The sequence below is a fragment of the Mustela nivalis genome (assembly GCF_964662115.1).
Source record: "Mustela nivalis genome assembly, chromosome: 12".
NCBI lineage: Eukaryota > Metazoa > Chordata > Mammalia > Carnivora > Mustelidae > Mustela > Mustela nivalis.
In genome coordinates, this window is record NC_139031.1 from 65,851,730 (window position 1) to 65,868,540 (window position 16,811).

Sequence of the window (16,811 nt, forward strand, 5' to 3'; positions counted from 1 at the left end):
GGCACCTAATGAATTATTTTCAACATATTCACTGTATAAAAAGGTATGAATTAATTTAATAGCAAAAGGCATACCAGACCAAAATGTAAACAGTGATAATCATTGATTTTTCTTTTGAAGTTAAGCAGAAAATGCTATTATTGTAGGCCTGTTGGTGTTTTTTTTGCAACACAAAACATGGAGTATATCTGCCAAGAACTAACAATATTTTATGCATGTAAAATGCCCTTTTTAAAAAAAAAATTTCTTATGAAAAGTCAAACACATGGATATAACTAACATATGATCCAAATGACAATTTTGCACTTGCCCAAATTTACCTGAACCGTTATATTTAGCTTGAATCACAATTACGAAGAAAATGTACTGAATTCATGAAATTTGAAGTTTAGATGGCCCAAGTCTATGACTTTGTGGCTGCAAGATTAAAATCTAGTATACATTTTATGTTAGGGGCTATTTTGCTTCTTTTTCTTTAAAGAAATGTTAATTTCTCACTTCATATATGAAAATACTTGTGTATGTATCTTTATGATGATTCTATCCTATTTGCTATACTTTCTTGGGTTTTTTAATTGAGTTAATAGGTACTTCTCTAGTTTGTTGTTGTTGTTTTACTCTACTTACTATATTTATATCTTTGGTTTTGCAGTTTAATTTTTTAAAATACAAAATTCATAATGAAATTCACAATTCATATTAAGCATTTTACAATCCTTGAGGTCAAAAGCTATTTTAAAAGTACTAATTTCAGAAATGTCTTATTTCCAACAATGCAGCTTTGGGTTTCAATATAAAAAATTTAATCTTTCAAATATTTTTCAAGAGATTATGTAAAAGACAAAAAATAATCAAGTCAACCCACATAGCTTAAATCTCAAACCTGATTAGACAGGGACAGTGGCTCTTCTGGGAATTTTACAGTGAAATCATTTCATAAACAGGAGCAAGAAAACCAAACCAAACTGAGGAATAAGGCTCTCCTCCTTCTCTGAAGTTAATGTGAGATTTATGAGATGATGTGTGTTTACAAGAGTTAGGTTTCTGAACTTCAAACACGAAGATACCAGAAAGCTCACATGTAGAAATCGCCTAAAATTTGATTAAAAGCTAACTTGTACCTGCCGTTTGTGCTACTCCGTTGTGGAAAAAGGAAAATATCAAACCCTTATTTCTTTACCATTTAGTGCATTTTGATATCACATAGGCAAAATGTTAAAACCTAGTGAGCACTGATTTTTTTTCCCCATCTCCCGTTTACCATTTTTTTTTTAACTCCCCCAAAGTCCAGATTTCTCAAAAATGTGTTCCCTGGTCTGAAACCGTGTATGTCAAGTTTCAGCCCAGAGCAAATTTTTACGGCTCAGTAATAAATCGCTGAAACTCAAGGTTCGTAAGGGAAGTGCTGACACAGCCCTAACGACCATGCAGCCGTGGGAATGGCGCCACGATTATATCTGCTGGAGATTCTTGAAAAAGTTTGCAAAATACTGTCTTACTTAAAAAAAAAAAAAAAAAAAAAAAAAAGCCAGAGAGTTTGATGCCAACATAAACATGCTTTTAACCCATTACGTGCTAATTTGCAGAAAAGCCATTAATAGAGAAAAAGGCACACGGCGCAGCAGTCCAGGAAATGTACTTCCAACTTCTTTTTGACTTTTAACAGGACTTTAATCAATTCCATGAAGCCTGAGCAACAGTTGAAACGAGAGGGTGTTTTCTCTCTCTGAACTTAAGAAAGGGGTTGCACTGCTTTGCCAGAGAAGACAGTTTGGGGAATGGGGGGGTGAGGGGGGCAGGAGGGAATCTGTGCCAAGACACACAAAAGACACTGTGGCTCCTTATCACCCAGAAGGGCCTGAGGATATTTTGCAAAAGGAAAAATCTTTTCTCTATTTATTTTAATAAGTCCTGACTTATTTTATCTCTTGCTATACCTGTGTTAATGATATTCCATTTGCCAGCTTAAAAAAATGTTCTGAGAATTTTAGGCAAAATCTCTTCAATCAAATGCATTTAGAGTCCCTCAGAAAATGATAACTCTTGCACCTTCTGTGGATACTACGGTTAAAAAGGCTGCCTCTACGCCCTGCCCTTAGTTGTAGCCCAGAACTTGACGGGAATTAAAATCATTTAATGCCTGAGCCAGATAAAGTGAGCATATATGGCCATTATGTACCCATTCTTATAAAAGTCCCCAGTGACAGCTATGTGCCGCACACTCTGCCAGAGCCACAGGCGTCTTTAGGATTTAGAATTTAAAAATTAGGGAGCTTCTAATCAGACTTGTGTTGACCTATACTTGGGACACGGAGCAGGGAATGTGGAAGAAGCTTTTCAATCTATGCTTACCTCATTTGTCAGTAAAAATGATGATTTCAAAGTTCTTTTATCTCTGAGGGCCGAGAATCTCAAAAGGATACAAAATTAGATTTTTAGGGAATCGACACCTGTAGTATTTCTTGTCTTCCCTTGTCTTTTTTCTTTTTGCTTTCTTGTTTTTGAGACCCAGTGCTATGATGGGATGACACCATCATGGTGAAATATAGTCTTTGGAGTCAACTACAAATCCTGGATACATTCTGTCTTCTTGAATAAGTTTTTAAACCTCTCCCTTCCTGGTTCTTCACCTGGAAAGTAGGGATTAAAACAGTATCTTCTTCCAAAGGATGTTTGGAGGTGTAGATATTAATATTTCTAAGGGCCTTAGGAGAGAGCTGAGTACACAGGAAGCCCTTAATAAATGTTCATCATGGTGATCGCTGGAAGGTGGAGAGGTTCCTTTTCACACAGGCAGAGACGTGGAAGAAAACTGATCACTGTTAAAAGTTTCTGTGTAGCTCACATGAATACACTTCAGAATTTATGAACAAAAAAATTAGCGCAGCTTCTTCCCTTTACTGTTATTGTTGGGAATACACAATGCAGTGGACAAAGTCACATGACAAAGTAACAAAGTAACAATGGGTAACAACTATCTTATTCTCTCACCATTTAGTAATAATTTTACTGGAATTGTGAGTGTACTTGTTGCTGCATTTGTGGGTGACTTCTATTTTATTTACTTTCATTGGTCAAAAAAATAAATGACCCTTGCTTTGGGGATTACAGTTTATGGTGGTAAATAGAATGTACTGAACAACCATAGAAAACCTTCCGCAGAGGGAGTGTGTATTTAATATTTACTCACCAGGACAGCCTCTCATGTTGCTAAATGATACTAATAGTAAAATGATGACTAATTTATCTCCCACACCATACCATACCTTCCTTCACCTCCTGTTTTTGGTCTTGGTTTTCCAGTTCTGAATCATGGCCAACTTTAGGCTCTACCATTTCCTCATCTTCCTCATCCTCTAGAAAAGAGAAAGAGAAAAATGCATTGTTTTGTTTCCTTCAAATCAAAGCCTTTGGGTGATGGTGGGAGGTAGGGGCAAAGGGTAAAGTTCCAATCATTTAGGGCAACTTCTAAGTAAATCAGTCCTCCATGAATGCCCAAGATATACGTCCATGAATATATGAATAAATTATCTCCCAAAGGGGCCTCTTTGAAAGTCCCCCCAAGCTGCTGAGAAAACCGCCTGAGTCGGCACCTGCCAACCGCCATCTCCAGGCCCTCACCACATGGGCTGTCTTGGAATTGCCTCTCTGACCTCTGAAGCTTCTTCAGAGATGACCCAGGAACAGATCTCAAAATGTTTCCACCTGGGGCACATTCTCCACAGGGAACACCTGCTGTACAGACGACTCATTTCCAATTTAATTCTCACCAAATTAATTTGTTTTTGACCTACAGGAAAGGGTTAAATACAGGCCTGACCCCAGGTCAAATGCCATTGGCAAGTAAACAACCAGGGGGAGAGCCCCAAAAGTCACTGCTGTTGGCCTGGGAGAAAGCAACCAACCCCGAATGGCATTTACACATTCAGAGCAGCTCATGCATTAATGTGAATTTAATGAGCACCAACAAATGGACCAGTCCGCTACCACTGCCAGATGTTACAGTGCCCTTCCTGCCCTATGCAAATGAGTGCTCATTGTGTCTGCTCTCAACCTGCCTTTCGTAGAGGCCCCTTTCACTGCAGAGCGCTTGAAACCATCAGTCACCATGTACACAATGTAGGTAGGGGAGAGTCAAGGTGTCACAAGAAAATCCAACATATAGAAATAAAATGCTATAAAAAATTAAAACTTGCTCTCGGAACTTTTAAGTATATTATCTTCTGCCCTGAGTATTGTAGTCACTGGAGGCTATTGATTTCATTGGTTCAAACGGAATTTAAAAAAGATGAATTCACTGACTCCCTGCCCATACATTCATTCATATATTCATTCATCCATCAAATATTTACAGACTTTTTGTAAGATCTCAAGTGCTGTAGATAGTCCCGTTTCTGTGATCATAAATCCTGAGATATACATCCACTCAAAATTTCAGCCCAAATAAATATGTGTTGCCTGAAATCCAAAAATCTGGCTACATCAAGTAAGTGATTTGGGAAAGAAAAGCAACTAAAAAACTTGGAGGTGTAGAGTATGGCACTGCAAATTAGATACTAAAATGTTTTTAATGTGTGTATTCATTGAAAAAAAGGTATTCTAAGTGCATGTGTATAGAATGTGGAACCAACCTCATTACTTTATAACCACACATAGTACACATCAGAAAGAATGTGAAACACTTTTAAGAAACATGGTCATTTATTATTTTACAAATGCAATGAGGAGTTACACTTGAAATTTTGAAAAGGACACTGAGTTGCCCTGATTTTTAGACAAATAAACCTTTAAAGTTATAAACAGCACATATGGGTCCTTATCTATACACAAAGGTATTACAGCTATCTACCCTTTAAAAACCTGCTTGGAAAGTCTCAAACAGTCTCCTGGCCATTATGTATCCTAATCCAACAACCTAACACAAAGCCTTAGAAGGCATTAGCTGAAGGCAAGTCTCCTCTTTTTGCTAAACCTTGGTTTGAGGGGCAATCTTCAAAAGGCCACTCATCTGCTAGAAAGTTGCTCTATTTCTGAAACTTCGAGAGACATTTCCTTAAATTAATGGATTTAGCAGCACTGCCCTGACACTTAAAAATGCAAGTAAATATAACAACTACACAGGTGATAGGGCCTGCCTTTATTATGGGTAGAACCTACCCCCCAGCCCCAAACATCTGTATGTTGAAGTCTTAATCCCTAGTATCTTGAAATGAGACCGGGTTTGGAAATAGGTTCATTGGAGATATATTTAATTAAGATGAGATCAGACTAGAGTAGGGCAGGCTCCTAAATCCAATATGGCTGGTATCCTCATAAAAAGGGGAAATTTAGACATAGCCTCACATACAGGGAGAATGTCATAGGAAGCTGAAAAAGATGGGCATGATGCTTCCAGCAGCTAAAGAGTGCCCAGGATTGCCGGCAAACCATCAGAAAGCAGGGAGCAGGCACAGAACAGCATCTTCCTCACAGCCCTCAGAAGGAACCAACCCTGCCAATGCCTTGCCATTGGCATGCTGGCATCCAGGGCTGAGACATTAGGTTTCTCCTGCTTAAGCCACCCCAACGGTAGTACCTTGTTAGGGCAGCCCGAGCAAACTAATACAACCGGTAACTTGCCTTCCTTTCTAGGAGCCCAGGATCTGATGGAGGAGATACAGGAGCTATGCGATAATAACACCAGGGCAATCATGAATGCTTTACCTGGAAAGTCTAATTTGTTTATCAGAATTTGGTTTCATTGACCTCATTTTCTAGAGGATGATACAGAATAATCTGCCCCAAAGAAAGCTCCCAACCACATCAAACTTCAAGTTCAGTCTGGTTCTGCCTGTTTTCAAGTCTAGGAGTTTCGACCATCAGGCATACTAACTACTCCCTCACCCACAGCCTGACGTGAACTAGAAAGGCGGCCTTGGAGAAAGGCTCACAGTAGAAGCAGGAACGGTATGAAAGCCACAGTGTAAGGAAGGGTTTGCATAGGCTCTTCGTGGAGGACACGAAGGGGGGCTACATTACACATGGGGGCTCTTTACCTCCAACAGGCAAGTACACAGAAGGCTCAGCTGCGGAGAAGTTAGGTTTCACATCCTTGAGAGCTAGAGATGATGGATTGTTTTATTTATTAAGAATAAATGGCCGCTGCATCCAAACTCTATGCTCGTCTTCATTTCGGAATCCACTAGCCTGAGACCAGACCAGTGATATCTAACACAGAGCACTAATTCCTCTGGCTAGACACATTCACAAGTCAGGTGGGGAGCAGCACCTCAAGGGAAGTAATTGATCTGGGATTGAGGCTGGAGTCTACCTCTTGCTAGACTCTTGATTTTACAGAAACTCACTGAGGCCCTGTTTCTTCATCTTCTGAATTGGGATAGTCATTCTTTCTTAAAACACAATGTTGTAAGAATAACAAAATAAAATAATTGATGGGAATTTGCTTTTTAAACCAAGAGAGTTGGGGATACCTATACACGGAAACCTTCAAACAAATGTTGCATTAGTTGTAGGTCAACCAAATATTTATCAGGCACCTACTTATGTACTTATGTACCAGGTGCTGGGAATACAAGAGGGAATAAGAGAATAAAACCAAATCAAACAAAAAACCCCTGTGCTCATGCAGCTTCTATCTGAGGTAGGGGAGAAAAACCACAACAAATAAATAAAACACATATTGTATCAGATAAATATTATGGAGAAAGATAAAGCCAGAAAAGGGGATTGGGCATGCTGGTAAGGGGAGGAAGAGTTGAAGTTTAAATCAGAGTGACAAGGAAAGGCCACATTGAGGTGACATTTCAGCAAAACCTTCAAGGAGTTAAGGGTGAAGATCTTTTGGAAGACTGATAATAACAGATTCTTCCATCTCGTTTTGTGGATCCAAGGGGTATAATGGGTCAAGGTTCCACTGATGAAAGAATTGTCAAAAATAATTTTGCTTTTATCAGAGCGATGTTTGTACATTACCATCTTCTAGTTCTTAAAATGAAGTCAGTTTCACTGCATGGCTTGAGTAAGTCAGCTCTATGTAGTATCAAGTTCTCACCTTTTGCAGATATAAGGGTCTTTATTTTAGACATTAAGTCCTGGAAGAGTCAAAATGACAGAAAATAGTCTATAAGGGGGCACCTGGGTGGCTCCTGATTTTGGCTCAGGTCATAACTTAGGATCAGGGGATTGCGCTCCACATTCAACATGGGCTCCATGCTCAATGGGGAGTCTGCCCGAGATTCTCTCTCTTGCTCTGCCTCTGCCCCTCTTCACACCCTCTCAATAAATAAAAAAATAAATAAAATATTTAAAAAAAAGAAAATAATCTAAAAGGGCTATACACAGGGCTAGGTTGGGGACAGAAATGTGTTATTTTACACATGAAGTATGCGGGAAAACCACAGGTTATCTAACTATTTAAATAGAAAATTCTTCCCCAGAGAATATGTTTTTGATGAATTAAAAAAAAATCAAACACTTACTGTGTTTATAATATGGGCAATGTCCCACAATGAAATACTATGAATAACAGAGAAGCATTTTTTTTTAAAAAGGGAAAAAAGAATACCTGACCTTTTAAAGTGGTTACAAACCAGTTGTAGGCATTAATTTTTAGTGGCCACAGAATTCTTTGTCTATCAGCCTTTTAAAGACACAAAGTTTTAAGTGTTTCAGTAGATTTGTTCAGGAAATAAAACACAAGAGACTGGTTCGTTTCTCTGCATACTGATATGTTTGCCTTGCTCAGCAAAGAGAGTCTATTTTTCTTTAAGACTCTGGTTTCCTTTCTGGGGCAATTGGAATTACTTCTGTTGAAACCGTTTTCAAAACAGTTAAATAACTTTAAAGAAAAGGATTTATGTAGACCTGCTAGAGGCTACTGATATATGAGTTGTGCCACTCGTTCGTACCCGGTTACATTTCCTCTGAGATTGGAGGGGAAAAAATTTCCACCCATGTATGGTTTCCTGTAACAGGTCCACACGAGAAATTAAACTAGTGGCAGAAGTTAATTACCTGTCAGTCTGCGGGGCTAATTTCAAACAATGGCATCTTTTAGACACTTTATTTTATTTAGCACCTGGCTTCCACCATCTACAGCGGCTGCATTCAGTCCTTCATAGTTGGGGAAATCTTTGGTAAGCACTATCCTCCTCCTCACGATTTCTGAAAAGCCCAAGAATGAAGAGCTACGCGTCCAGCGGCTCTCGCACATGACACACTCAGCACGAGGCCCAAGCCTCTGCGCGAGCTCCTGCAGCGCTGTTTGCTCCGCCACCCTGCGTTTCAGAATGAAGCCAAAGCTCCAGTCCTCCAGTCCTGCTCTGATGGCCTCACCGAGCCATGACTCTGGAAGGGAGCGTGGTGAACATCTGTCACTCTCGGCAACACGACCTCAAACCCCCTTTCTGTCTGGGGGTGCTCCTCTTGTACTGTTCTGTTGGTGACATGCTGAACCCCCAGTTTCTTGTCCTGAAGCCCCAGGGGAGACACCTTCCTGGTCCCCATCTCCTAGCGACCGGAATCCAGGCAGGATCTCGGCAGTCAGAGTGGACGCTCCTAACTGGGACTTTGTCTCTAGAGCCAGGAGCCGAAGCCAAGGGAACAGTGAAGATTAATTTCTGGCAGCATGCCAGAGTGGCAGCAGTGTCCCAACATCCTGGCCAGGCTGTCCCAGAGGTCCACAGTCTGTGTTCCCTTGGTCTCTGCTCCGTTTTAAGCCCATTCCTTCTGCCTCCTGTTGATCCTGTGAGCACCAGATTTCCTTCCAATAAATCTCACCAGAGGTGGTGTCAACACCAGATTTCCTTCCAATAAATCCCACTGGAGTTAGTGCCTGCTGCTTGCAACCAGAACCCTGAGCAACACAGGGCGGCCCTCTGTGAAGAGAAGGGCTTGTTTTTATAAGGTCAACGGGTTCTCACTTTCCTCAGCTCTCTTAGGGCCTGCAAAAACCCAGGCTAAGAGGGCCTCAGGGCCCAGCCCTTGCCCTTGCTGCCTAGTTCCTGGCCTTTCATAAGGGGGCTCGGGCCCCCTCCACATGTCACCTCATGGAAGACGAAGTCTGGTCAGGTGGAGGAAGGCTGGGGAGCAAAATGGGCTGTTTCGCTCCATCTTTCTCAAGTCCAAAGGACATCTTGCCCAAGGGAAAGATGCAAAGCAATACCATGTGACTTTGATTCGAGCAGTCAAAGGACTCAAAGATGCAAAATGACTTTATGTGCCACTTAGAAAAACAATGACTGCTAATTTAACTATAACACATCATCAGCTCGAATGTGAAAAACCATAAATGCTGGAATGGATAAAATAATGTGTGGCTTAGAATGGAATAGAAAGTAGTTTCCAAAAGATAAAAGAGATGGCAAGGACACAGAATCAGATCTAAATCCGGCCTGTGACTGTGCTGCTGTCAGTAAACAGACCTGAAGAGAGGCAAAGGCACTTTTCTGTGTTTTGGTTTTTTTAGGTGTATTGCTTTCAACTTAAGGACAGATGCCCTAGCTACTTTTATATAATTCTATGTATAAATATTTCTGATGATGACTATTTTTAAAACATATTTTAAATTTTTCAATAGAAAAACAAAGGACAATAGGAACAAAGGAAAACAAAAAAATTAAGATTGATTCTCAACTTAAAAAAGAATTCCCACTAATGAGGACTTCTTTGCCGTTCTGCCCTTGCTCTCATCTCTTCTCATACTCAATGCTGCTCTGGAGACTACATTCACCCACACCTTCCATCATCACCCACAAATTGGTATGTCCAGACAACATATCCCTTCCGGTCTCCAGAGTCTATACTGTGCGTTCCAACATGAGCAGCCCACAGGTCCCTGACATGTTCCAAGCAGACCTCCTACCTTCTGTGTAGACCTGCTCCTTTGATTAGATCTCCCTCCTGCTAAATGGTACCACCATTCACATGGGTTCCCAGCTGGACACCAGAATACAAACCACCTTCAATTTCTCTTTGGCATCAGGGCCTGTAAGAAGGAGACTCTAAGTCCTTTGAATTTTGCACTACCAGTCTTATTTTATATTTCTGGTAGTTCCATTTTGTTATTAAAAAAAAACACACACACACACCACATCTATGTGTCCTTTTTACACCACACACACACACACACACACACACACACACACACACCCTCTATAACACCCTAAATATGTTAGTATAAAATCCCATAACTCCTTCTTGTATTTTCCATCTCATCTTCTATTCTGGACAATGCACAATCACCCAGTGTCCTGGTAGGTTCATGCCTCAAAAACACTGCATGGTCTTCCTGTCAATATTCAGGAGGTAATTATCACTAGCCCATGCAGGCAATTCAGGAGCTTTAACACTTCCTCCCAACAAGATTTGTTGACTCTTTCACTGTTCCACCACTCTACCTCTAGGACACATCCCAGACCACCTGAAATTAAGTTTATGCACCTATCTCCACAAGCAGATGAAAAATCCCCAAAGACCTCTCTTGTTAGGACCATCAATGTCAAGTACTGAGATGAGCGACATCAAGACAGGTGCTTGACCTGGAAAGATAGTTATGAACCACATCATGAAGGACCCTATATGACAGAGCAAGTTTGGACTTCTTTCTGGAGATCAGTAGCCCCCTTTTAATCAATAAAAATCTCATTTAGTCCACATTATTTAAAATTTCAGAAGGAATTCAAGGCACTGGTAATGACAGATATGGCTTCTGAAACCTCACTTATCTCCTGCCCAGACAGCCCTTTAGGCACATTCTAATATATTCAAGAGATGGCCTGACTCTTGATGAAAATTATTGTTGCCAACCATCCCTATAGGAAAACCAGAGTTTTTTAAAATCACAAGAGAATAGGTCTGATTTTGTTTAAGAATACAGAGGTTGGAGGGTATTGGGGAAGCCTGAAATGAGGGAGACAGTAAGAAGGGAAACTAGAGATGGAGCCCAAGCAGCAGACGATGAGAACTTGTCCTAGGAGGGTTCGGCTGCCAGTGGGCACGAGGAATCGGACTGAATTTAAACATGTGTTTATACAGCAGACAGTGAGGGCTCTCGCACAGAACTCACAAGTTACCCTAGCCTTGGACCAACTTTGTGTACAGTTAGCCGACTTTGCCAGGAGTCCAAAGAGAGCCACCCTCCCGATCTGTACCACGGCGGCCAAAATAAAGTATAACGCGCACCACCGAATGCTTACACAAACCGAGGTGAGCGCCTCTGTGCTTTAAAAATATGCAGGAAAGACATATTTTGTGGGATTTTCAGTAAGCACTTTGTTAAATATACTACATGCTAATATTTAAAAAGCCTTCACTTTCTGGTCTAGAAAAATCTGGCCAGAGTAAAGAAAACATACATTTCTCATCGTACAGAGCGCTCCTGTTAGCACTGTAGGCCACATCAGTTCTCTCCTAAGGCTCTAACATGACAGTACTTGGAAAGCATACTTCCTGGTGGAATGGCACCCAAGGCATTGCAAATGGGAGGAAATGAAAGCAAATGTTCAAAACGGAGAGGAAGCCAGAGAATAGTACCTTTTAGCAGCTGTTTCTGCAACTGTGCTGATAGTGTAGAAGTGTGTAGATAGTGTAGAACTGTGCAGAAACTGTGTTTCTGTAACTGTGCTGTTAGATAACACGTATGCAGAAAATATGTGTGGAACCAAGCTGACGTGGGTTAGCCAGCTTGTATGGAAGGATGGAGACCAGGAAGAGAAAGATGCCCTTCTTGGAGATGCCCAGGTGGGAGCCCATGGGTAACTAGACCATCTGATGTTTGGTTATGGGAAGGCTTGATTGAGCCATATTTCCATAAATTTCCCTTGTTAGAAACCTTGAATAGCTCCGTCAGGCCTAAGTTGGCTCAGCATTTAAGGCCTATTCCCATCTCACACCAACTTAATTCTCCAATGTTGCTGAAAGGAGACTAGCACTTGACTCCACTGTGCATGAAATGGCACCCCCCGTCCTCCCCCTCTTTTGTCTTTTATATTTTTCCAGCCCCTGTCTCTTCAAGCTTCCCCAGGAAGTCATGGAGTCTTCTGCCACAGATGAGATGAGATGAGAGCTGCTGGATGGTTTAGAGAATGGTAACACAAATCAGTTCACCTCTAATGGCAAACTGCAGCAGGACCTGAGAAAGAGAAAGATTTTGAAAGAGTAGGGCCAACCCTCCAATCAGTCCTCTGTTCCGCCTTCTTGGAAACACAACTGTCCATTGTGCAGCTCCAGAAAGCAGCCTTCCCCTTGGGTTCCACGTGAATATGGGACGAGGGGTTCCTGGAGTTGTATAGGGCACAGACTCTACCCTCAATAGCCTTATCTGTATAGATGTCTACACACACACACACACACACAAACACACACGCTCTGGGCATTAATTCAAAAACACTTGCAAATGTCATTCTTGGCTGCTTGGAAAGGGAGAAGCTCTAGTTTCCCTTTTTCAGATTTAAAACCCTTGTGCTGACTACTTTTCATTTTGGATAGCCTTATACTCTATTTGTCTCCTCTCCCATTTTTCCAAACGTGCAATCTCTGCACTTCCTCCTGGTAGGAGCACTGTTTGCGACAGGAAAACGGGGCTCCTGGGGAGAGAGGTCATCATTTCTACTTTGAGCAGCAAAGGCCAATACGTCCCAGAGGAAGATAAAGCTAAAGCTCTCCAGGTACTAAAACAGTTATTGTGTTATGTTAAGTAGTAAAAACAGAGAAAAGTAAGTAAAAGTCATTTAGAAACATTGTGTTGCCTATAAAGAAATTGTCCCTAAGGAGAAAGTGCTGTCTCCCATCTCTAAGAACTGGCAGCTCTGACTATTAATGTCAGAGCAGCTGTCACATCAATCACAGTGCATACAGGTCACCCACCGGTACGTGTTCTCTAGCATTCCTTTTCTTCACGGGATCAAATCTTGTTACTTCCATCTCTTTGAATCTCTCACCTCCAGCCTTCCTCTTTGTCGAACCTTGCTACAAACACCACAGTCTGATGAGCACAGAAGTGTTTCTGTACATTTCCTAGCGAAAGCCTTGAGAGTTCTCATAACATGCAGAATCAAAGCTGGCTTCCTGGGCCACATCTTCCAGTCCTCTCGGGTCTGGCCTCACCATGTTCTTCTTGCCTGAATTTCCTCTACTGATACCGTATCTGCTACCCAAACTTCCACATTCTTTCCACCCTCTGGTTCATGTTTCTCCCTCATCTAGTCTCTCTCCTTTCCTTCCTTTTACAAAATATGAGTAACTAATTATGTGTCCGGCACTCTTCCAGGTGCTGGAGACACAGACAGGGAACAAGACAGACAAAACTTCCTGCCTTCATGGAGCCTGCATTCTAGAAGAGGGAAGAGATAGTGGCCAAGATAAGCAATGAAAGTCTGTGGAATGTGGTAGGTTAGGGAGTTTCAAGAGCCAAGGAGAAAAGCAAGGCAGGAGAGAGAGAGTGGGTATCACGATTTTTACACAGGTAGCTCGAGAGAGGTCCGTACGGAGAGATGGCATTTGAAAAGGGGCCCCAGGGAAGTGAGGGACCAAGCCCTGTGGATAGGTGGGCAAGCACTCTCGGTAGAGGAAGCAAAAGCACAAGGGCAAGATTTTGGCTGGAATGCCTGAGGCCTCAGATACCTTCACATCTTCCTCACCTGTAAGATGCAGATTTACTTCAAGGTCTGACTCAAATGACCCCCAGGTCATCAAATCTCTCCTGTTCTCCCTTACTAGAAGGTATTTCTTCCCCCTTTGATCCTTTCAAAGCCCTTCAGTTGGGTATCTTACTACTTTCTTCTCATCCAAAGAACTAGTATATTTAAGATGGTGACTTTTCTCATTCTCCACTTTATCTACTATGTATTTAAGTAGGGCATCCCTGTGCTTTTATGTATTTACTTCTCTACCCAAGACTCTACATCTTTACATTTCTTGGGAGAAGGACACAGTAATTATTCATATTTATTTACCCCAGTATGGTTGTTAAGTATTTTTTTTTTTTTTTACTGTTTTAAAGTGAATAATCTCATTTCTTTAGTTCTAAAGAGTACATTTTCCCAGTGGTTTCTGGTTGTCTTAGCTGGATCCCAAATCTCCTCAATTCAATCTCAAATTGTAAGGTTCCTTTCCTTGATCACTAGGTCTTGTCATCACTGACAGACTCTGAGTATTTATTGAAAAGGTTGTGGTCCTTTGTCACTAGATATTTACTTGACACCTAATATATGCTTGGATCTCTTCTAAGCATCATGGAAAAACAACAGCTATCAATTTCTCAGATCATAGATGTCAAGCTTTGTGGTAAATGTCTTATGGCAATTAACCTATTGAATCCTCATAATAACTCACCGACGCAGACACAGTGAGTTCTCTCTACACATGAGGAAACTGGGCTTAAAACGGGAAGACGATCTGACTTGGGTCATGGAGCTAGAGGAAGCAAGAGCCAGGATTCAAACCCACGTTCTCCCAACTCCCAAACTCTCTCAGTTTCCTGCTAAATCCTACCAAACTGTATGAAGGAAGAAAAAGGAACGGTAATGGACATTTGTGGCTTTGACCACCCAGAATCCACCTCTTGGACTAACAGTCCCTCTTTTCTTTGGTCTCCCTATCCCTCCTCACTCCCAGCTAAATAAATCCTACTTAAGATTCAGGGGATAACTTTGTATCTGGGACAATGGCCAATGAGACTTAATCTCAGTATTTTTCTCTGGTAATCAGTAGAATGATTATGTAACCCAGTGTCCAAACTGGGGTACTTCTGAGGGGGGGGGGAGGACGCAATGAATATTTAAGCATGGCTGGCAGCTAAAAATGGGGATGGTCAGGGCAAGCTGGGACGTGAGGGTGGAGGTGGAGACTCTCTCATATTGGATTGCATGACCGTTCTGCCTAAACCAGGACACATGTCACCCTCCCCATCTCCTCCACAAGCCTGGTATTACAGTAATGTGGAACCGAAGCCGTCCTGCCACCCCATATAGGGCATGACCAAGAATCAACAGATAAAACATGGCCAGGAGGCGGATGGTGGTAACTAACAGTCTGAAACCTAAACTGAACCACATGCTGTAGCCAGCTTGTGTTTAGAATCTAGGGTCTTGTAAGAACCAACAAATTTCCTTTTGGCTTAAGTTGTTCTGGTTAGTTTCTCTGTTACTTACAACCCAGTCAAGTACAAACAGCCAGCTGCCAATAATTACCAAGTACCTACTGTGTGTTCTGTATTTTCTCTATGTGATCTCTTGTAGCACTCACACTGTCGTGCATGGTAACAAGAGGTAAGTGCATGAGTCCTGTGCCATGCCACGCAGGTTCAAATCCTATTTCTGCCATCTCATCGCAACCTTTGATGGCTTACTTAACCCCTTGAGCCAGTTTCCTCAGTTGTTGATTACAGATTGCCCTCTTTGGGTTATGTTGGTTTTTTAATTGGCGAATCTACTTAAAGCACATTTGATGATGCTGATGAGGAAACAGAGACTCCAAGAAGTGAAATGATTGGCTGAAAGTCACCCAGCCACTGAATTATAAAGGCAGACTTCAAACCCAAGATTCTGAAGTTCCAAATCCTATCCTGTTTCAACACGGTGTCCCCACAGTCTTCCTCTTGCTTGAATGAGGCTCTGAGGGCTGGCGATGTCTCAGTGGGTTTGAAGGAAAGAATAAGGGTGACTGGCAGAGAACAAGGTTCACGAAGTGGCAAAGTCCTTCTGTGGCACAGCTGAAAACACAGCAGCCACCCAGGTTCTATCCCATGGACCCCCCGCTTCTCTTTCCTTGCCTCTTTCAATTTCTGTATGGTCTGAGCACCGTGAGGAGGCTGCTTCATGCTGCATGTGTGGAGTCAGAACTGTTCTTGTTTCCTGCAGGGCAGTCTGCTCAGACTTGTTCTCACCAGGACAAGAATCTGTGCCTACAGAATGTGCCCACCCCAGCTCCCAATGCATGGCTTACACTCTTCCCTTGCTGACCCTGCTTCAACCGAGCCAGCTGCCCCCAGGCTCTTCTTGGTCTTGCCATGAACTTGGTCTTGCCATGAACTCCCACATCTTACGGCCTCTGCATTTGCTATTCCCTCTGCCAGAAATACTCTCTATTCAAGTATGCACGTGTCTTCCTCGTTTCCTTTTTAGGGTCCTTGTTCAAATGTCACATCATCTGTGAGGTCTTCACTAGGCAACCTGTATAACACAGCAATGCCTCACCCCATTCTGCCCTGGTGCACAGCCTTGTTTTCCTCTGACCCTGATTTTTTTTTTTTTTTTTCATTTCATAGCATGGATAACTAACTGATCTTATACATTTACTTACATATGCATCTGCTATCTGTCTCCTGCCACAGAATGGGAAGGCTCCGATGGGACTGCGACCTTTCTTTGCTATATCCAAAGCACCCAGAGAAGAGCTGAGTGTGTGGTAAGTAGCAATAAATATTTGCTGGATGGTAGGAAGACTGAATACATGAAAAACAGCAAAGAAGGGCTACATCTTGGAACCAGCATGTGATTCCTGTAGCCAGCCAAGGGATGGCCATCCCAATCAAGGAAATCAGGGCTCTTCCTACCTCACTGCCATCTTGTCATGGATGCCTATAACCCAAAGATCTTGTTCCTTGAAATGGGAACTCTCTTTTCAGCATTAGTATCCTCTAGAAAGTGGAAATGAGATCATGTGAATACTTTTCATTGCAGCATTTTCTCATTCTAGTGTCCAGCCCCCGGCCCAGAGAGAACTGATATATTTTCCACCTGGAAATATATCAAAATTCATCACCATCCAATTCTAAGGGAAGATCATTACCACACTTGTTTGCTTTTATCCTG

The 16,811-nt window shown here is 41.9% G+C and overlaps 1 protein-coding gene across 4 annotated transcripts in view; it reads right to left on the bottom strand.

Annotated features, from left to right (window-relative positions):
• DYNC1I1 (dynein cytoplasmic 1 intermediate chain 1) overlaps positions 1-16,811 on the bottom strand; it is a 297,026-nt gene that overhangs the window by 116,244 nt on the left and 163,971 nt on the right. For all 4 annotated transcript variants that reach the window (XM_082693604.1, XM_082693605.1, XM_082693603.1 and 1 more), the window contains one exon: positions 3,267-3,356. In XM_082693604.1, coding sequence (XP_082549730.1) covers positions 3,267-3,356 — 90 coding nt within the window. The remainder of the gene's footprint in view (positions 1-3,266; positions 3,357-16,811) is intronic.